General features: G+C 35.6%; 1 protein-coding gene across 2 annotated transcripts in view; it reads right to left on the reverse strand.

Annotated features, from left to right (window-relative positions):
- TRIP11 (thyroid hormone receptor interactor 11) overlaps nucleotides 1-21,494 on the reverse strand; it is a 71,996-nt gene that overhangs the window by 39,079 nt on the left and 11,423 nt on the right. For both annotated transcript variants that reach the window (XM_059914847.1, XM_059914846.1), the window contains exons 4-11: nucleotides 19,406-19,684; nucleotides 17,258-17,326; nucleotides 14,551-14,716; nucleotides 12,555-12,920; nucleotides 9,820-9,860; nucleotides 9,153-9,239; nucleotides 5,722-5,934; nucleotides 2,042-5,068 (exon numbers count right to left, since the gene is read on the reverse strand). In XM_059914847.1, the coding sequence (XP_059770830.1) occupies nucleotides 2,042-5,068; nucleotides 5,722-5,934; nucleotides 9,153-9,239; nucleotides 9,820-9,860; nucleotides 12,555-12,920; nucleotides 14,551-14,716; nucleotides 17,258-17,326; nucleotides 19,406-19,684 (4,248 nt within the window). The remainder of the gene's footprint in view (nucleotides 1-2,041; nucleotides 5,069-5,721; nucleotides 5,935-9,152; nucleotides 9,240-9,819; nucleotides 9,861-12,554; nucleotides 12,921-14,550; nucleotides 14,717-17,257; nucleotides 17,327-19,405; nucleotides 19,685-21,494) is intronic.

Below are 21,494 nucleotides of genomic sequence, written 5' to 3' on the forward strand. Positions count from 1 at the left end.
TCTTGCTAAGACTGTTAGGAAAATTTATTCCTGAATGCCTTCCATACAAGAACAATATATTAAAGACGGCAGGAAAAAAAAGATAACCTTTCATTGCAGAAGTAGGGCCATGAATTTAAGATGATAGCTAGAATTCTAAAAAGCACAAAAAAGTGGCAGACTGTTTACAGCCAATTCTTTTCTCTGTTTGAAAAGTGCCTATCGTCTGAATCTATTTATAGATTGGTATCATTTTTACATTTTCATGTAAACTTTCCATTTCTTTAAGAATATATAACACGTCCCCCAGGACAAATCATTGAAACCAAAACATAAAACCATCTGTTCCTTTTATCTCAACACCCCTTCCTGGAAAAGAAGGCCAATATTTTCCAAACAGTTTTTCAGTTCAACATTTTTTTCATATTACAGAAATGCTTGACAATTAAAGAGCTGAAGATCTCCTGTTAAGAACACTCCTGTCTCCCTAAAGAAAAATGTTGTTACATTCAAAATAAAGGTATTCTTCAATTATATAGAGTATTATAAGAAATCAATTAGTTTATGCTAATTACCCTCAAGTAATACAATACTTAAGTACAACTTAACTAACTTAGGAAAGCTTCCTAAAAGGTAGGTGAGCCTTAATTAAATGTGTACACTTTGGATCTATAAATGTCAATGAAATAGAATTAGACTGTACAAGATGCTAAAACTACAATAGGTAAAAACATATAAAAAGAACACTTTATTGTCCTCCTCTCCTCCATTATACTCTTACAAGCCCTAAGATGCTACACCCAATTTTGGCTAGTGAGCGACAGAAAGCTTCTACCCTCTACCAGTCTTTTTCATACTGAACATAGATCAGTACCCTGAGAAGCTGAGAAGCTATTCCTGAAAGGAGGAGCGCAAGCCAGTACACCAGTGTACCTATTTAATCAGATGACAAAGAAGGGGAAAATGAGGCAAGACTTTTCTTATCGAGTGAAAACTACATCAAGCATTCACAAACTTTAATCGAGACTCTTAAAAGAGAATTTAATTGGTGAAAGAAGTTAAATCATTTTGTATCTTGTGCCCGGCAGCATGTAAACACTCAAGAAGCAGTTGCTGAATATTCCATTGTTCTGCCTCATTTCTTTGCTAAATTTCCACCACTAGAAGTATAGAAATAAGAGTAAAAAGGCACTACATCAAAAGAGCCCATAGCTTTGATCACAGCATGATGTATTGGGTCTTCAATACATTCTTATCAAAATCTAATATCAACTGAATGTAAACATTTAAATATATCAAAACTACTGACACTTTTAACCAATACAACCTTCCTTTTTATGGGTGAATAAACAAACCAATAAAGTCAAAACACACCCAAAGTCACATAATGACACAACTGGGATTAGAATATTTATTGAGTCTACTTATGTGAAAAGTACTATTCATAGCTAACGCTTTTCAAATACTAGGCTGTGAATGATTCATAAAAATCAGTTTAATGGGTCATCCAGCACTTCCTTTTTTTTAAGAGAGCATCACATGTAGTAAGGGTAATTTCTGATTCCTGAAACTTTTATTTCAGTCTTACACACACACACAAAGTGCTTATTGTGTCACAATATAAAATGTGTTTCGTACTTCAGAGCATTGTCAAAGATGTAGCATGTATTTCACAGAGCGTCCCTTTATATAAAAGAGCCTCTAAAACCAGCAGTTACTGAAATATGCCTAAAATGTGATTAAACTGCAGTAACCTCAAAGTTCTTATATCACATTTCTATTTTCTAAAGAAAAACATTAACTGCTTCGAAATTTTTTCTACTTAGATGGTAAAAAAAAATTAATCTAGAACTAAAAATATTTGGAAATATCTAGTAATTTGGGGGAGAAACTTGCAGATGCCTCTGAGGAAAATTTATTTTGAATTAATCTCAATACCTTGAAATAAATATTTCTAAATGAACAAATGCATCTTCCCATTCAAAGAACATCAATAAAGTAGCACACTAAAAAATCTCCTCCACCCCAAACTTCCCTCCACAACATGCCATCCAGAACATACCTGCTCTTTTTCTTTCAGTAGATGCTCAAAAGCCAGAGCCTTCTCCTTCAATGAATGGCATTCAAACTCTTTTTCTCGAAGCATCATAGAAAACTTCATATTAGTCTCCTGTAATGCTTGATATTCTGTTTCCTTTTCCCTGGATGTTTCTATTATTTTTTCATTTTCCCCTTTTAGTTTACAAATGTCCATTTCTAAGATTAATGTTCTCTCCTTCAGGTTTGTTACTGCCTGCCTCAAAAGTTCATTTTCATTCACCTTGTTAGTGAAATTTTCATTCAAAGAAAGTAACTGATCACTTTTGGCTTTGATTAAGAGGTCTTTTTCCTTAAGTGACATCTGTAAGTTATCTTGTTTCTCCTTGAGCTGCTTAATTTCTGAATCAGTTTGTTCGTGTTCTTTTCTTTCTAGCTCTGAGGAAGCAGCAATCGAATCAGACAATCTGTGATTATTTTCCTGGAGAGTTCTAATTGTTGCATCTTTTTCCTGCAGTGATTTTCTTAGCTCTTCTATTTCTTGTTTAGAAGACTCACTCAATACATCAGACTTAATTGTTCTAAGAGACTCTGCTGACTGGGAAGTAAGCGACGATCCAGAAGAGAGCTGAGGTGAAATAATATCAAGCTTTCCTAAAAGAAGATCTTTGGTATTGCAAAGCTGCCCTATGCTGTGCTGAACTTGTGCTAATTCCTGCCCAAAATTTTTGAGTTTGGTTTCATTCTGCTCATAACTTTGGATGAGGCCAGTATAGTTCACTTGCAATTTAGAGTTGTTATCACTGTCGACCAGAACTTGTGCCTGAAGCTGATGGAGCTCCTCCTGCAGTTGGGCTGACTCGTGTTGCATATTTTGCACTGTAGTCATTACCTGCTGTTTCCACTCTTCCATTTTCTTTACTTGTTGTTTTAACTTATCGCGTTCCTGTAGAAGCTCCTCGAACTGATTACTATTAACACCTCCAACCTCATTTTCAGTGTTGGATGTTTGTAAAACTGTCAATAAGGTCTGACATTTCTGACTTAATGCATCTATTTCAATGTCTTTTTCTCGAATGATACGTGATAAATTCTGAATAGTTTCTCTAAACATATCTTGGCCACTACTTTCAAACCTTGTGGACAATTTTTTATTTTCATCTTGCAGCTTATTGAGAGCTGCTTCTTTTGCAGCAACTATATCCATCATCTTGTGATATTCTGTTTTTAGATGGCTATTTTCCCTAGTCTTCTCACTCAAAACAGCTAGTACCTGTTCTCGTTCCATAGCATAGGCCTGCAGCTGCTGTTGAAGGTAAACAACATCCTGGGGGTAGGAAGCTGTAGAAATTCGAGCATGAAGAGCTTGTATCTCCAAATCTTTCTGCTGGATAATCTGAGTTAGTTTACCAACCTCATCTCTGGAAAGCTGATCAATCTGTTTAGTTAGAGATATATTCTTTTCATTCAGAAGTTTAATCTCCAATTCTCGTTCTTTTATTCCTTTTACTAATCTTTCGGTTTCAGCTTTAGATAAATCATGCTTTTCACTTCCATTTTCTATATTAAGGCCCTGAACTTTTGTTTCTTGAAAAATAACAGAATTCTCTGTTTGAACGTCCTGTCTTTCTTCATGCAACTGGGTTTTGATTTGTTCAATTGTTTTTTGCAAACTCTTAATTTCCTCATCTTTCTCTAAAAAGAGCTGGGTGTGTGTGGCGTTCATTTGCTCATGCTGGTATCTAAACTCATCCATTTCCTTCTTCTGCTCCTGTAAAGACTGAAGCAGCTGTATTTTACTCTGGTTTTGATCTTCAATTATCTTTTGATGATGTTTTATTTCCTCTTTAAGATTATCCTTTAATATATTCAGCTGATTCACCTCAGATTCTAGCTCTGTAATACTATCAAGGGTTTTAGGCTCAGCCACAGGTGCAGCTCGACTCTGCTGTTCCCTGAGTCGTTCCAACTCTTCTTTCAGATGATTGTTTTCTTCTTTCATGGATCCAAGACTTCTGTCTTTTTCCTCTATGGTTTGCCTTAAATTTTCATTTTTTCTTAAGGCCTGAGTATATTTATCTAATTCCTCCTGAAGCTCTGAACTTCTTTCTTTAAGTTTTTCAATAAAAATTTCATTCTCATTTACAAGTTGGGTCAATTGCTTCTGCTCTTCTAAGCTAGATGACAAAATTTTCTTAGTTTCCTTATGATCAGTATCCATCTGCTTGATATTCTTTTTGAGTTCTGCTATTTCAAAGTCTTTCTCTTGATTGAGTTTAATTAAATGTTCATGGTCCAGCTGTAAAGCAGAGATACTCAAATTACGTGCATTGGACAGTTCTTCCATGGTTTGCTCATACTTGTTTGTTTCTTCCAACAGCCTCTTTTCAGCCCGACACAATTCTGCATCTAACTGTTCTTTCTCGATTTTTAGAGCCTCCACAATAGCGTTTTTTTCCTGAGAAATCTGATTGTTACCAGCAATAGACTCTTCCAACTGATGTCTTACATTTTCACATGCTAAATTCAACTTTTCATTTTCCATTTTGAGATCAAAAGCAACTTTCTTTAAATTTTCATTGAGCTGTTCTATTTCTGAAAGATTTTGCCTTAAGTTTCTGACTTCGGCTTCCCTTTCTTTAAGTAAGTCATCCTTAAAATTACTGTTAGAGTCTCGATTAAGAAGAGACTGCGTTATTAACTCATCCCTGACTCTAGAAAGCTCCTCCTCCTTTTGTTTAATACGTTCCTGAAGTTCAAAGTTCTCCTTCTGGATGTTTAAATTTTTTGTGTGCAATTTATTTAGCTGATCTACTAAATCTGCTACTTTATCCTCAAGCTTCTGCTTGGTTAAATGTAAATCACTTACTACCAGTTCACTTTGAATTAACTTTTCTTTCTGCACGTCTAACTCTTTAGTAATGTTCATTTTATCATTTTCAAGTTGATGAACTCTCTTTTTTTCATCATTTAGATCTTTTTTCAGTTTACTGATGACATTATCTCCCTCGTTTTCTTGTTTTGATAGCTGATCTTTGATCAAAATCATGTGCTGAAAGAAAAATTAATTTGCATGGTAACTTTAAAACATTCTCTCATTTTAGTACCTAAAGGAAACTTTATAAAATGTCACACATAATAGAAGAATAATCCTCAGACATTTCTAATCCTTCTAATTTTGTTGGGAACTTTTAAAAAATTCCCAACAAAATTATTTATTAATTATCTTACAGCAAATCTATTTAATTGTTTTAGAGATTAGAACTTAAAAGCAAAGAAGATAAATGATATATGTTATATCATATATATAAACGATAATTGATATTTTCAACTCTTAAACACTGAAGCAGGGAGACAAGCTACAGCCCATGGGCCAAATCACACCTGCACCTGTTTTTGTAAGTAAATTCTTATTGGAACAGAGCCAGGCTCGTTCATTTACATATGACAACAGCAGAGCTGAGTAGCTGCAACTGCAACTACAGGGCCTGCAAAACCAAAGATATTTACTATCTAACACTTTACAAAAAAAGTTTGCCAACCTCTACAACTTGAGCATCAATTAACTAAAATATTGACTAAATCACCGAAATTAAATCACGCCAGTTTTGCTTATTAATCCAGTGTTCAGTCTACTGAGTAGAACATGCTGCTGCGCTGTCTTTAATATATCATAAAATATAATTTAATAAAATATATTGTTACCTTTGTAGCCTCTTGGTTCTGTTTATCCAATTCTTCTAACTCAGCTATTAGTATTTCCTTTTCAGTAATGCTCTGATTGAGTTCTTGTTCCTTTGCCTCCAAATTACGTCTTAAATCACATAATTCTGAATCCAAATCCATGTCCCTTGCAGCTGTACTTTTAATTACTTCATATTCATTGTTCAATTTTGAAAGTGATATTTGCAGTTCTTCCTTAAATGAAAAAAGGGGAAAAAAAACAACACATACTATCAACTAGAAGAAGAGACACCAAAAGATTAAAAATATACATATATAAGCAAAACTTGGGAATGTATTTTTAGATGCTCTGTGTTGGAAACATTATTGAATAATACCTCAGCACTAATACATAAAATTCAACAAGTCACAGCCTTCATTCATGTACAATTTTATTTGCAGCTTCAAGCAAAACATTTCTATAGTCCTAGACAAGATGCAACAACTGTAAGTTTGTCCTCCACCTCCAACTTCTTTACACAAAACTTTCCCATTTGAGAGCCTTCCCACTCCCATTCCCACTCCCACTCTCACTGCTGCTTCCCTTCCGTCTCCTCCTTCCCCCCAACACACATACTTTTCAAAACGTCCAGAGCCTTCCAGCTCCCTTCACTTCCATCCCTAACGTCCCTAACATCACCACCAACAGCCCCAGGCAAAAATGTAAACTATCGATATTCATTTGCTCTGAAGTTTGTCCTCTCTAATTAGAAAATAAAAGGCTTCTTTTCCCTCATAAAAGTAATTTCCCTTGTAACTGGCTTCTGTCAGAACATGAAACCTTTTCTTGACCCAAGAAAGAACCCTCCTTTCCTTCCTTTACCTTCTAACCTAAGCAGACTAGGTTCCCCTCTCTAACCTAACATTCCTAAAGATACACCTGTATGTGATTTTTTAAAGCACATTTTATGTTCTGTTCTATTTGTATTTAATGCTTTTCCTCCAAAATCCCAGACATGGGACAGTTCTCTATGCTTCAACATTATTTCAACCTCTGAATATGATGTTTGTGATAAACCCTCTATCACTGTAAAGACATCTTTCATTGACTGAGATTTTTAAAAGCAAACTTCTATGGAATCTATTTTAAAGTAAATAAGAATCTCAAATTTTCATAAGCAGTCTAACATATACCTTACAAAAGAGACCAATGAAAACTATATTAGAACATCTGCCTTACAATTCTCATTCCCTTCCAATTCAAAAGTTTATTCTGAACCACAACTGAAAGATGGAAATATCATTCTCTTATGCCTTTCTAGAGTTATTTGTTCAATTAAGAGAACCACAGGGACTTCCCTGGTGACGCAGTGGTTAAGACTCCACGCTCCCCATGCAGTGGGCCCGGCTTCGATCCCTGGTCAGGAAACTAGATCCCACATGCATGCCGCAACTAAGAGTTCACATGCCACAACTAAGAAGCCCGCCTGCCGCAACTAAGACCTGGCACAACCAAATAAATAAATAAATATTTTTTAAAAATTAAAAAAAAAAAAGAGAACCACAAAAGGGACTTCCCTGGTGGTCCAGTGGTTAAGACTCTGCGCTCCCTCTGCAAGGGGTGCAACTTCGATCCCTGGTCAGGGAACTAAGATCCCACATGCCGTGCAGTGTGGCCAAAAATAAACAAACAAACAAATAATAAATAAATAAAATAAAATTCTAAGAAGAGAACCACAAAATTTTTTGTCATGTGGATCTTAAGAATACACATGACCAGGACTTCCCTGGTGGTGTAGTGGTTAAGAATCCGCCTGCCAATACAGGGGACACAGGTTCGATCCCTGATCCGGGAAGACCCCACATGCCATGGAGCAACTAAGCCCGTGCACCACAACTACTGAGCCTGCGCTCTTGAGCCTGCAAGCCACAACTACTGAGCCCAAGAGTCACAACTACTGAAGCCTGAGCACCTACAGCCCGTGCTCCGCAACAAGAGAAGCCACCGCAATGAGAAGCCTGCATACGGCAACCAAGAGTAGCCCCCACTCGCCACGACTAGAGAAAGCCCGTGCACAGCAACAAAGACCCAACACAGGCAATACATAAATAAATAAATTAAATTAAATATTAAAAAAAAAAAAAAGAATGCACATGACCTTGCAGGTATTTTTGGCATTCTTAACCAGTGAGCAGACCCATAGCAGACACAATTCAAGCAAGAGTTGCAGTAGATTACCTAACATCAAAAGAAAGGAGAAACAGCTAATCGGGAATAGCTACAGAATCCAAAATTATCATGAGGAGGTTACAGGCCCTATCAGAATACATGCAGAGATTTGCAAACTACAAAATACACTTAGACCAGTCAGAGAAAGGAATAACTGAATGAGCTGAATGCAATGGAAGCAGAAAAGAACAGAGGAAACATATATAATATAGTAATTAAAAAATGACTGGAAGACACTACCGGCATTTAGTGGGTAGAAAAAGTGGGGGCAAGGAACCTACAATGCAGAGTACACAACTAAGAATTCTCCCACCTGAATGCCGATAGTGCCCCTTTGAGAAACACTGCCTATGTACTAATGTGCAAGGATACTGAAAATATAATATTAAGGTATGTATGAACAGTATATATAGTATGCTAATATTTGTATTTTTAAAAGATATTTATATATATAAAATCATATATGCATAGATATAGTCTGGAAAGATACACAAGAAACTGGTAAGCAAGAACACCTCTGAGGAAGAGACCAACCAACAGAAGTGTGAAGGATACTATATTTGTACTGTCTGAAGTTTTTCAGGATGTATTACTGAATATATACATCAGGAAATATGTGTTACTTTTTTAAAAATTAAGATTTTAAATTGAGCTGAGACACTGGCCTGTAATAATAATAAATAATACCAGCTTACAACTGTTCTATATTTAAGAAGCTGCCTTAACCAAGGACTTATCCCCCAAGTGGTACAAACATAAAAATACCTTTCCCCATTTCCAACATTGCATTACAGAATCTTATTCCATCCTTGCGACCAGTATACATATTTCTACCACTGAGAATGTCCCTCTTTACCTCTCACCATTAAGAAATTCCCGTCCACCACAGCAGACATACTCGGGGGCATATAAGTAGTATATAGTTACTATAGTATGCCACTCCAGACTCCCGACCCACCTGTGTATGTTGCTGCTGACAGGACCTCATCTGAAACCAAAACAGAGCCTTTACCTATCTTTTCTGCTCATATCTGTATGCTTACTGGCTTATCTTTAAACATAAACCCTAGCCAGCCTCTCATACTCTGAACCTTGCCCAAGTACTTCAACCTGGCCTGACCAGCATCAATGAGATCAGCTTTATCCTCAGGACTCTCAAGAACTAAATACTCCATTTTGATAAAAACTGGCCCTTAGCTATGACCTACAATTTTAATTCTGCCCCCATATTTATTGCACTCACCTTTTCTTGATTCAGTAATGAATTCTCTTTTTCTAAAACTTGGACATGCATTTTAAGTTTCAGATTGTCTTCGGCAAGATTGTTATCCTATAAAAATGTTAAAACACTGTGTTTTCAAATAACAAGAAATTTAAAGTTTACAAAAAAGCAGGCAAGCTATACAATTGTGCATTTCTACTCTTCAGTGATATATAAAAATTATAAGCATAAAACACTGGACCATCTAAAACCAGTCATTTTATAGACATTCTTAAAGAGAATTTCTTTATTATATTTGAAAAAACATGTAAATACATTTACAAAATAACTTGTAATCATTTAAAAAAAAAAAAAACCTCCTTGAATTCTTTAAGGGAAATCAATATGCATTCCTCACTTTGGTAGAGGATCTGCTTCCACTGTCTACACATATATATCATTTGTTAAATTAATCTTCAAAGAAATATACTTGCATTTTTCAATTATGTACTTTTAAAATTATGTCAATTTATGATGCAAAAAGTTTGTTACTAATCAGCAAACATAAAATTACTAAGATGAAAGTTCCTTGGATAAGTTCACATGAAGTGTAAAAACACAAAATAAGTAATTATAAATAATCAAAATCCTTTTTCTTGGTAAACCGAGAAAGCTTGGTAAAAGCTTTCTCTCTTAAAAATTAGTTTACCTGGTTTAAATTACTCAGTCTCTTTATTTCATTTTCAGCATCTGTAAAAACAACAATGGATCTGACATTAAAATTCTTTAAAATAACTTAATAATTATCTCCTATACTAAATTCACAAATGAAATCCAATTAAAATGTTATTTATAAGCATAATTAGCAAGCCCTAACAGTGAAATGTATTTTTGCTATTTTGTATTTCTATTTTGACTATACCAAAGAAGTCATAATATAAATGTCAGTCAGAAACTATGTTAAAATCCAATTCTATGGACTAGTATAAGAAAGAATTTATAACTGTATTCTGGATGAGTCATAAGTTATTGCCTGTATAAAAACATTAACAATTTCAAAATGAGTTGATTAGTCTGTGTAGCAGGAAATAGTATAAGGACTAAAATTAGAAAAAAGAAAAAACAATGTATACTTATACCACAATAATAAAATAATCTCTCAATTTTCTAAAGTGACTTAGACATGACTACTAATAAAAAGACCATTCAATCTGGTATTAGAGATAGATCCACAAATAGAAGTAGTTCTAGAAGAAGAACACAAAGACAAAATACCATGAGTTCAGCTGAAGTACTTCATTCAATGTTCATTCAAGAAATATTGAGCATTTACTATGATGTGAGTTGCTAAACAAGATGGAAAAATTTAGTCCATGCTTGCTCTCAAGAAGCTTACAATTTAGAGAGAAGATAAAAAAGGAAACACATGAGAACAGTACAGTGTGATACAGGGAGCACAGGTGCTACCAGAGCAAAAGGGCCAAACAACTCATCCAGACTGGGAGGGCCAGGGGAGTGGGGTGAATGCGGTCAGGGAAGCAGCAGCGCTAGGTACCTCCCGGTGGATGCAACACCTCTATTGAATCTTAATATACTAAGAGTTAGTGGGGAAAAAAAACAGAGACACTCCACACAGAAAAAGCAACAAATACAAAGGCAACAGAGCTTAGAGACAACATTGCTGGCTTTAAGGAGCTACAGAGAAAGTTCAACACGGCTAAAGCTTAGAATGTTAGGAAAATGGGAAGAGTTAACTGCAGAGGTAGACAGAGACCAGATCATGAAAGACACCATATGTCCAACTAAGATGTTTAGACTGTATCCTGAAGTTCACAGGGAGCCACAAAGTACTAAAATCAGGGAAGTGACCTGCTTTACATTTCTGAAAAATCATTCTGGCTGCAGAAAGAAAACATATTGATTGAAGAAGGAATCATGGACACCAGAGAAAAATAGGTAACACTTTTATAATGCTTATTATGGGCTAGACACTGTTCTAGAGAGAACTTCGCAGCGAGTAACTCATAAAATCCTTACTACAACCACGAATGAGATAGTATTATTATCCCAACCATAGAGATGAAAAACCCAAAGCATAGGGATGTTAATTAACTGTCCAAGGTCAGTTAGTTAGTGATGGAGCTGGATTCCAACCTAGTCATGTTCTTAACCACTATGCTATTCTGCTCTACTAAGAGACTGCTATAGTTAAACAGGCAAAAAGAAATTATAATTGGCTGAAGTTATTCAGTGGCAGTGGAAATGGAGAAAAGGGGAAGGTCTAGGGCAGCAGGTTTGTTTTTAAAGCAAATAAACTCATATGGATCACCCAATATATTAAGTAAATAAATTTATTTTGAGAAGAACAGAGCTACTCTGAAGTCAAATGACAAAGTCGTCCAGAACCCCACCACACAGCCTTCCCTTTGTCTTCATGGCAGTCCCAAGACTGAGGCACCTATGAGAAACCCTAGAGCTCCTCTGGGACACAATCCTGAAACAGCACTGAGCCAGAGAGAAGTCAAGGAAATAGAACCTATAGGACTTGCAAGGTGGTAACTTCAAGTTTTCTGTTTTGGGAGAGTGGTAAATGCTACCAATCACCAAGGTAGGGAAAGGAAGAGGGGAGGAAGAGGGTCACTCTACTTTGAGCCTAACTCTAAATTTACTCCAGGTCAGGAGCTCCCGATAAACAACTAAGTAAGGAACACAGAAGGGGCAGGCAGGGGGTATCACAAGCACATAAGGGCTAGAAACCTCTAGAGCAGGAATGAGTTCATAAAGTGAGAGTTCATATTGTGAGAAGAGGACAAAGTGAAAAATAAAATGCATCTTTTCAGTGGAAGAGCTCCCATTATGTTTTCCTGGCATAAATAAATACTGGTGTTTGGCCTATTTCATTCAATATTTATTTTTTGTAACCTAGAACACTGGTGCGGTAACTAAATATCATCTTGAGCATAGTAAGTGGTGGAAGACCTATGGCTCTTATTATTCTTAGGTCTGCTTAGATACAGATCATTTTGAAAGGTAATATAGACTTTTGAAGAAGATAGGCTGCATTCTCTAACTGGAGGGTCTGGGCCCTAATGAGTTACAGGAAGTATTTGGTAACCTCCTCTCAACAAATGCTTATATAAACATTTCTCAGAAATCTACATGGCCTCCTAAGTCAATGAGTTCCATGTAAATACTTAAAAGGATGAAGAAGGGAGGCTGAAAGAAACCTAGCCAATCCTTAACCCTTTGTAGTAGAAATATCCTATTTGTGATCTATTAATTATGGCACTGAATCCAAAGCAAGCAATTCTATTCAAATTCCACACAGTCATTTCCATTGATACTTCATTTCCATAAAGTGTTCAATTATTCAAGTGCTTGTCTCTGAAAACAACTAGTATGAAATGAAACACCAATCAGAAATAAGTTCCAAACATTTTATACCAGACAGTGCTTGTTGCAATCTGAACACTTCTTCTTCTACTGAAGAACTGTGTGGAAGAATTTTTTCCTTTTCTGTCACAGTATCACTTTGCTTCAGAGCGTAAGGCTGCAATTTACTACATTCCAGTTTCAAGCTTTCACATTCTTCAAGTAACTGTCTGTTTTCCACACTTAGTCGTTCTTGGTCCTTCTTCAAAACACCTCTGTCATTTTCTGCAGAAGATAATTTTTTATTTATGCCTTTTATTTTATCCTCAAGTTCTTCAATTTTTTTTGTAGACTCTACTTTTTCAGTTTGTAGAACTTGAATAGTTTTTTGCATCTCATGGATTTTACAGTGATCAGTTACTGCAATTCCTGAGCCACCTAGAACATAAACATAAAATCAGGGACACATCAAATGTCAAGTACCAAGAGACAAATAGCCTGCTATATACAACTAAAGATTTAATAAAATTCAGAACTTGGAAGGCTTAAAAAAAAAAGCTAAAATAACACTGAGGTAATACTACTCATTAGAATGTACAAAATCCGAACACTAACACCACCAAATGCTGGTAAGGAGGTGGAGCAACAGGAACTCTCATTCACTGCTGGTGGGAATGCAAACTGATACAGCCAGTTTGGAAGAGTTTAATGATTTCTTTCAGAACTAACAAATATGATACTCTTATCGTATGATCCAGCAATCATATTCCTTAATATTTACCCAAAGGAGCAGAAAACTTAAATCCACACAAAAACCTGAACAAGAATGTTCATAGCAGCTTTATTCATAATTGCCAAAACTTGGAAACAACTGAGATGTCCTTCAGTAGGTGAATGGATAAAAAAACTGTGGCACATCCTAACAATGGAATATTATTCAGCGCTTAAAAAGAAATGAGCTATCAAGCCATGAAAAAACATGGAGGAAGTGTACACCTGAAACTTATATAATATTGTACATCAACTACACCTCAATAGGGACTTCCCTGGTGGTCCAGTGGGTAAGACTCCACGCTCCTAATGCAGGGAGCCCGGGTTCGATCCCTGGTTGGGGAACTAGATCCTGCATGCATGCTGCAACTAAGAAGCCGGCATGCCGCAACTAAGGAGTCCACATGCTGCAACAAAGATCCTGTGTGTGCAACTAAGCCAAAATAAATAAATATTAAAAAAAAAAAAAACTACACTTCAATAAAAAATAAATTTAAAAAAAAACATGGAGGAAACTTGAATGCATATTACTAAGTGAAAGAAGTCCATCTGAAAAGGCTACATAATATATGGTTCCAACTATATGACAATTTTGGAAAAGGCAAAACAATGAAGATAATAAAAAGATCAGTGGTTTTAAGGGTGGGATGGGGGGAATGAATAGGCAGAGCACAGAGGATTTTTTAGGGCAGTGAAAATACTCTGTATGATATTATGATGATATACATTCGTCCAAATCCAAAGAATGTACAACACTAAACGTAAACTCTGAGATAAACATGGACTTTGGGTGACCATGATGTGCCTTGGTAAAAAATGTACTATTCTGATGAATGACGTAGACAGTGGGGGAGGCTGTGCATGTGTGGGAATGGGATATAAGGGAGATCTCTGTACCTCCTCAGTTTTGTTATAAATTTAAAACCGCTCTAAAAAAATAAACTCTTTTTTAAAAAAAAGTTAAATTACCGTAATACACAAAGCATTTTTAAATAAATAGTTAAGGAAAGATATTATTTGAATCAAATACTAAAAAGCCTTTGTATCTGAGTTTGAAATAAAGTGAAAACACACCAAACAATGCAAAGAAGTCTCTGTATTATAACTATTTACCACAAAGGTAAAAGGCCTTTTCCATTTTTGCAGAATCTTGACAATAGTGGTGCCGCTGTAAATTTCTGGCAGATGAGCAGAACCAGTCATTTACTCATTCCTTAGAACTTAGACCAAGTTTACATCAGCTAAGTCTATCATTTAATTATGTCATTTAATACACTAAACTAACAAAATTAATAACCTTCTTGTAACAGATCTTCCAGTTCTTCAATCCGTTCTTCATAGTCACTTAATTCTTCTCGATGCCGACGAGTTATTTCTGTCAATTTCTGTTGATGTGCATTCTGCAATACTGACATTTCATGTTGATGGTTGTCAATTTCCTGACTTCGGTTCTGTTTAAGTTCCTTAAAAAATAAAAGCGAAGTTAACCACATTTAAAATAAATGAATTTAACTAAACTATTTTATTGTTGTCCAAAAGTCCATATTATTAAAAATAATTCTCTGAACATGCTCAGGCTGAAAAATTTAAATACAGGCCCCAAATCTGGACAATTCTAAAAGACCCCACCCTTTCCTTTCTTGAGCCTTAAAAGCAGTTTTTCTACTTTTAATGAGGGAACACCAGCAAGAAACAACTGAAACAAAATGCAAGCAAAAATATCTTTCTCTCTTTAGTATCTGTGGCCATGAACTTCTCCTGCTAATGACATATTCCACCAATATCAGTGTCCACCTTCTGGCCAATCTATTCCTGTTGTCCTATTATACCTATCTTTTTGCTCAGTCTTTCCTTCTCTCAGTCTTGACAGGACCCCTAAACTGTCAACCAAGGTGTCTCGCTACCCAAGTTGAGACCACTATCTCTCTCCTAGGAACCTGGATATTCAGCTGCGTCTTTCAAAGAGGGAAATTGCTTAGACCAGAAGCATTATAATAGCTGCACCCTGGAGAGCCTATCCACTGTGTCCCACTACCTAGATCTCTGATGCTGGTCTAATTTCTACCCTTCCTGAGGCCAAAATGCTCAATTTTTCCTTCAATCCTGTGGACAGAGTATCCTGGCTCCTTCTAATAAATCCTCTTATGCTTTACTTAGCCAGAGATGGTTTTTGTTGGTTGTAGCCAAGAATCCTAATCAATAAATTAGCTTCTATTTCCTGAGAAGACAAGTAAAGTTATTCTTTAGTCCTACGCACTTACTTATGTACCAGTACTTGACAAGGAAGTTTACATTTAAACCTCAAAAACAATCCTACAAGAGAGGATTTTTTTCCCCAATATTTTTAATGCATAAATACATTTTTACACAAATCATATTGTATATATCGTCCTATATTTTTACTTAAGATATGAACGCTTTCTTATTTAATATTAATCAACATCACTTTTAACAGCTTTTAAGACTTTGTATACATTCATGATGGTTTCTGAAGCATACATTTCCAGGTAGAATTTTAAAGTCAAAAGGCAATGTTTAAGGCTTCTGGTATTGATTGCCACAGACAGCATCTATTCACATCTCACCAGCAGCATTAGAGTCCCAATTTCCCTGAATCTTTGTTAGTTTTATGAGGGAAAAAAAGTGCCATCTCAACTCTTCCTTTAATATACATTTTTAATTCTAGCAAGGCTAATATTTACTGTCCATTGGCATTTATTCTTTTGTGATTTGCCTATTTAAGTACTACTTTTTCCTACTGGGACTTTTTCATGGGGAGACAGTACAGAGAAGTGGCTCCCCAGACGCGTTCTGGATTCCTACTGCCTGGGTTTAAAGTCTGACCTCACCACTTTGTATCTACATGACCTTGAGTAAGCCATGACCTCAAGCCTTCATTTCTTCATCTGCAAAATATGGGCTGTCTGAGAAGTAATACATATACACAAAGCCCTTTGCAAGTACCTATTATGTTTCTTACCAATATATGTAAGAACCCTCTATATAAAGAATATTATGATATCTACTTCACTGATGATAAACAGAAGCTTGTAAAAGTTAAGTAACTCGCCCAAAGCAGCACAGCCAGGATTCCAAGCCAGGTCTGAATGAGGAACCCATCCACACTGGTATTGTAATAACAATAAAACCAAAACTAAAAAAATTCTATACATGACAATAATTTACATACTAAAAACAATTCACTGCCCTGCTAAGTATATGTAACTGAGCCTTCTCTTGAAGGAAATAATTGACACAAACTAGCAAAATTCCACCATGAAGGGAAAATAATTGTTTACAATAAATAATATTAACATTGTATTTTGTCAGTATCCTTTAACCCTAACCCTTGAAATTTCAGTGACCCTAGAATTGTTTTAATAAAGACTGTTTTACGAGATACAGTAGAAGATAGAGACTTATGAAATATAAACTACCTAATAAATAAATATTCAAAACCAAATGATTTTGGAAAGAGAGATATTATTATATACTTAAGGTGCCATAAAGAATAGAGAAGATATAAAAACAGCAAAAAAAAGTGAATATCATAATCTATAAAATACTTTTATAACTGAGCCTTTTATTAATTTAGGCTTATACATTTTTTTAAAAATTTACTTATTTATTTATTTTTGGCTGTGTTGGGTCTTTGCTGCTGCACGTGGGCTTTCTCCAGTTGCGGCGAGCGGGCGCTACTCTTTGTTGAGGTGCGCGGGCTTCTCATTGCAGTGGCTTCTCTTATTGCGGAGCACAGGCTCTAGGCGCGTGGGCTTTAGTAGTTGTGGCTCGAGGGCTCTAGAGCCCAGGCTCAGTAGTTGTGGCACATGGGCTTAGCTGCTCCGTGGCATGTGGGATCTTCCCAGACCAGGGCCTGAACCTGTGTCCCCTGCATTGGCAGGCAGATTCCTAACCACTGCACCACCAGGGAAGCCCCTAGGCTTACACTTTTAATAAACAAATTTTAGATGTATAACAGCCATTGTTCCAACAATCCACCTTACCTTAATGATATTTTGTAGTTTGCAGATTTCACTTTGATCAGAGCTATCTGATCCTTGTGCTTTAGAAGTCTAGATCAGAAAAACACAATTAGAAAATAATTGTACTGATCTTCTTACAAAAGAGAAAGTCAGAAACTAACTTTATTAGAAGATACGTTTTTTAAAAAAGGGGCATTTGCACAGGGAATACAGCCAATATTTTATAATAACTTTAAACAGAGTGTAATCTATAAAAATACTGAATCACTGTGTTGTACACCTGAAACTAGTATAAATCAACTATACTTCAATTAAAAAAAATTTAAAAAACAAATATAAGTAAGAAAAAATGAGGGGCATTTATTTCCCAGACAAATTCTTATTAAAGAATGCCAAGCACCTTTTAAAGAACCTAGTCCAATAGTGAGTAATACACAATAAATACAAGATACCATTCAAGAGTCTGTTAACTAATTAGGGAAGACAATACTTTTACAAAATAAGAAGGAAAACACCAAAGAATATTTTTCTTGGCTCAACAAAATGTAAATCTGATGATAGTCAAGCAGCTTTCTAAAAGGTTAATTTCTAAAATGGAAAGTTACCCAATATTAATGCTAAGATTAATATTAACATTGATAATAATGCTAATATTAATATATTGGCTTTTGCATGATTTTCTTCTCATTCATAGCTGTATGTTGCTCATTTATCTTTATTAACATTTACTATAGCATGTTAAGGAACCAAAAGCTGCTCTCTGGATAAAAGAAGGAATACAGTACATTGGAAAGAACATAGGATTTGAAGTCGAAAGATGTGTGTTTGAGGCACAACTTAATCACTGTGACAGTGGATGTATTACTTAAATTTTTACTTTGCTCATCTGCAAAACAGAGGTAATAAATACCTCTCATAGTTATTAAAGATAATATATTAGATTAGTACATATGGAAACATCTTGTAAAGTATGATACAAATATTAATTTTAATTATGCTTTACTAGAAAATTAAGTCCCCTGAAAGGTGCTGATTATACCTTTTTCACTGTAACATCCCAGTACAGGTCTGTCATATAGTAGGCATTCAAGATATGCTAAAGGAAATATACCAAACCTTTTCCACATGAAATCTTACCTAGGCAACATTTCTTAAAATGTGTTCCTCAGATCATCAGAATCACCTGGGTACTTATTTGTTTGACTATATTTTTCAACATCCTAAAATAGGCTACAAAATACTAATCTCTAATCCCTTAAGGTAGGACAGGGGACCTACAATATTACCAAATTCCTCAGGTTATTCTTACACATACAAAGTTTAAGAACTACCATCTTTCAGAGATAAGATGGACAAACAGATCATCCTCTCTTAAGGTTTATTTTGGGTACTGGGAATGTCTAGCAACTTGGGAAGCAAGGAGATCATTTTAATTGGGAGGATTTCGCCTTTACACAACAAGATTACACTCACAAAAAGATAGAAAATAACTCTTTATTATATACTTTATTTTTCTCCACACTGATGGAATAAAGTCTATATGAACAATGTTCCAGTTTATTTCAGGTCTCCTGTGTATTGGCAACCTCAGTAATACATAAAATCTGATAAAGAAGATAAAAAAGGGATCCTTGGAAGAAAGTTTACAGCCCAAAATAGGAAGGACTTAATTTCTATTCTAATGTGTGAGAAACAACACATAATAGTTTATGTGTTTTATAATACCAATTATCAGATTTTTCATTTTACATATAATTAATGCAAAGAAGAACCTCAGACAACATCTAAGCAAGTAGTTTCAAATCTGGTGCCTTGGTTCCACCAGAGAAGTCTCAGGGACTCCAGGGGAAGAGGTGCTGGTTCAACCACAGCAACTCCATTTTTGTCTCCTTTAAGTGCTGGACTTGTAGCTTTTAATTTTATTTTAAAGCATGGTTCTCTTGCTTTAAATTTTTTGGAAATTTCTTCCAAATATTGTACAGAAGGGGAAACTGAGGCTGAGAGAGAAAGATGACCTGACTAAAACCACTTAAAAAGTCACTGGCTGAATCAGAATACAGGTTTCTGATTTCCTAGTCCAGGGTTCTTTCTGATACCAAAACTTCTACACATGGCATCATTACTTTTACTCACTCACAGTTTTCAAAAACTCATGAAAATTCTACCTACCTGAGCAATATGCCTCCAATGGCCAACTTCAGACTCAAGTCTTGAGACTTCATTTGACAATCTGTTTATTTCTCGTTGTGATGAAATGATGTCACCAAAATCCATGTCATCATCGTGGAAAGCTGAAGCATGATGACTTAAACCATAACCGAATGAAGGAGATGCAGTGGTTGCTGGTACACCACCAGCTCCTGAAATCACTGACTGAGCAGCTGACTGCAGCTTCAGCAACTGATCCTGCAGCGCAATCTGTCTTGCTTTAAGATGGCTGATTTCTACCTATATTTATAATCCATATTTTAGAGAAGGTACTTCAAAATAACCATATTGACCCTTTTATACATTCATAATGTTAAAAGCTATAATAGTTTAAGATGACCCAACGACAGTACTCTATCAACTGAATCCAAGTTGTCTATTAACACCCCAACATAACATTTTTATTTCAAAACCATGATTACCATACAGCATAGATAATGTTCCGATTAATATGAGCAACAGAATTCCACTCATACATTAACTAAAGCAATAAAATCCTCAGTTAAACATCAGTTTACCATCTTCTACATATCAGGTAGTATAGTATATGCAATTTCTTAGGGTTCTGTTTGTGATTATCAAGCCTCAAGAGATGAGAAAATAAAAGCTGCAACAGTCTATGCACTGGTAAGCTTCCTTAGAACACCTGTTGGAAGAGTCTTTTGTAACTGATTATGTATGGCTGGATTTAGGCTTAAAATGCACCATGAATCAGGTAACTTTGTACTGGTCTACACAACACAGCTGGAAGAAAGCTTTGATTTATTAATCCGATCTTCACAGTAAGCCTGTGATTAATAGCCCATTAGTCTTAGAAAGAAATCATGCACTGAAAGAGGCCTTGGCTTTAGCCTTGGCAAAGAAAGGCCGGTGAAAATCTGATTCTACTCAGGGAGACAACAGTATAAAAACCGTGAAACCCGAGTGGAGTTTTGACTGAAGGCTTGCAATACCAGGTCAATGTCCAAAAGAAGTTATAAAAATAGGACTTACCATAATGCCACATCCATTCCAAGTAAGAGATTACTCAAAACATAAAAGCAAGCTAGAGAAAACTGAAATAAGCTTTCTGTAAAATACTCAAGCTAGTCCAAAAGACAACCTGCCACAACGGAGGAAAATTTGATACTGAGGAGGCAGTCAGCAAGTAACAGTATTTCTAAAGTCAAGCAATTAGACAAACAAAAATCAAATACAATTATGTTAAATGTCATAGTAAACATTTTTTCGTATCAGAGCCCCTTTTCTAATGGAGATTTATAATAATGTACAAATTTTATTTTCCCATAAATGATATGAGGCAAATTGCATCTTTGGGCAATATGAACATCACAACAAGGGCAACAAATAGATTCAGAAAATAGCAGATCTAAAGTATATATTATCTTTCATTCTAGTAAAAAGTACTGAAATCAACAATTTTTTTCAAATGTAGCTATAATGCAAAGAAAGTTCTCATTATACAACAGACATTTACATCAAGTTGTAGAGTTAAAAAGTATAAACTCTACTAACAAAGACGTATTCCTAAACTTGAATTCTTAATTTGCCCTCTAATATCCATAGTTAAGTAGAAAATAAAATGCCAGATTATTCCACAGCAATTTTTTCAACTAGGATGTAAGCATCAGAATCAGCTATGGGGTTTTTGAAAAATACCAGTAACAGAGCCCCTTCCCAGTACACTAAATCAGAATCTCCTAGAGGACCTAACAATGTGTATTTTTTATGATTCAGCTGTAAACCCCTGGGCGATTCAGCTACTGCTCTATCGGAGTATCTGTAAATCAGTGCTGCTCAAAGTGTGGTCTGTGGACCAATGCCACGAATGTTTGCCACCAGTCCGTGACAAGATAAGTAAAGAAACTAAAAGAGTAAGGCTTAAAGACTTTTAAAGCAAGTTGACAGGGGCTTCCCAGGTGGCGCAGTGGTTAAGAATCTGCCTGCCAAGGCAGGAGACATGGGCTCGAGCCCTGTGAGCCACAACCACTGAAGCCCGCGCACCTAGAGCCCGTACTCCCAACAAGAGAAGCCACCGCAATGAGAAGCT

This window comes from Balaenoptera ricei, chromosome 2, assembly GCF_028023285.1.
Source record: "Balaenoptera ricei isolate mBalRic1 chromosome 2, mBalRic1.hap2, whole genome shotgun sequence".
Taxonomy (NCBI): domain Eukaryota; kingdom Metazoa; phylum Chordata; class Mammalia; order Artiodactyla; family Balaenopteridae; genus Balaenoptera; species Balaenoptera ricei.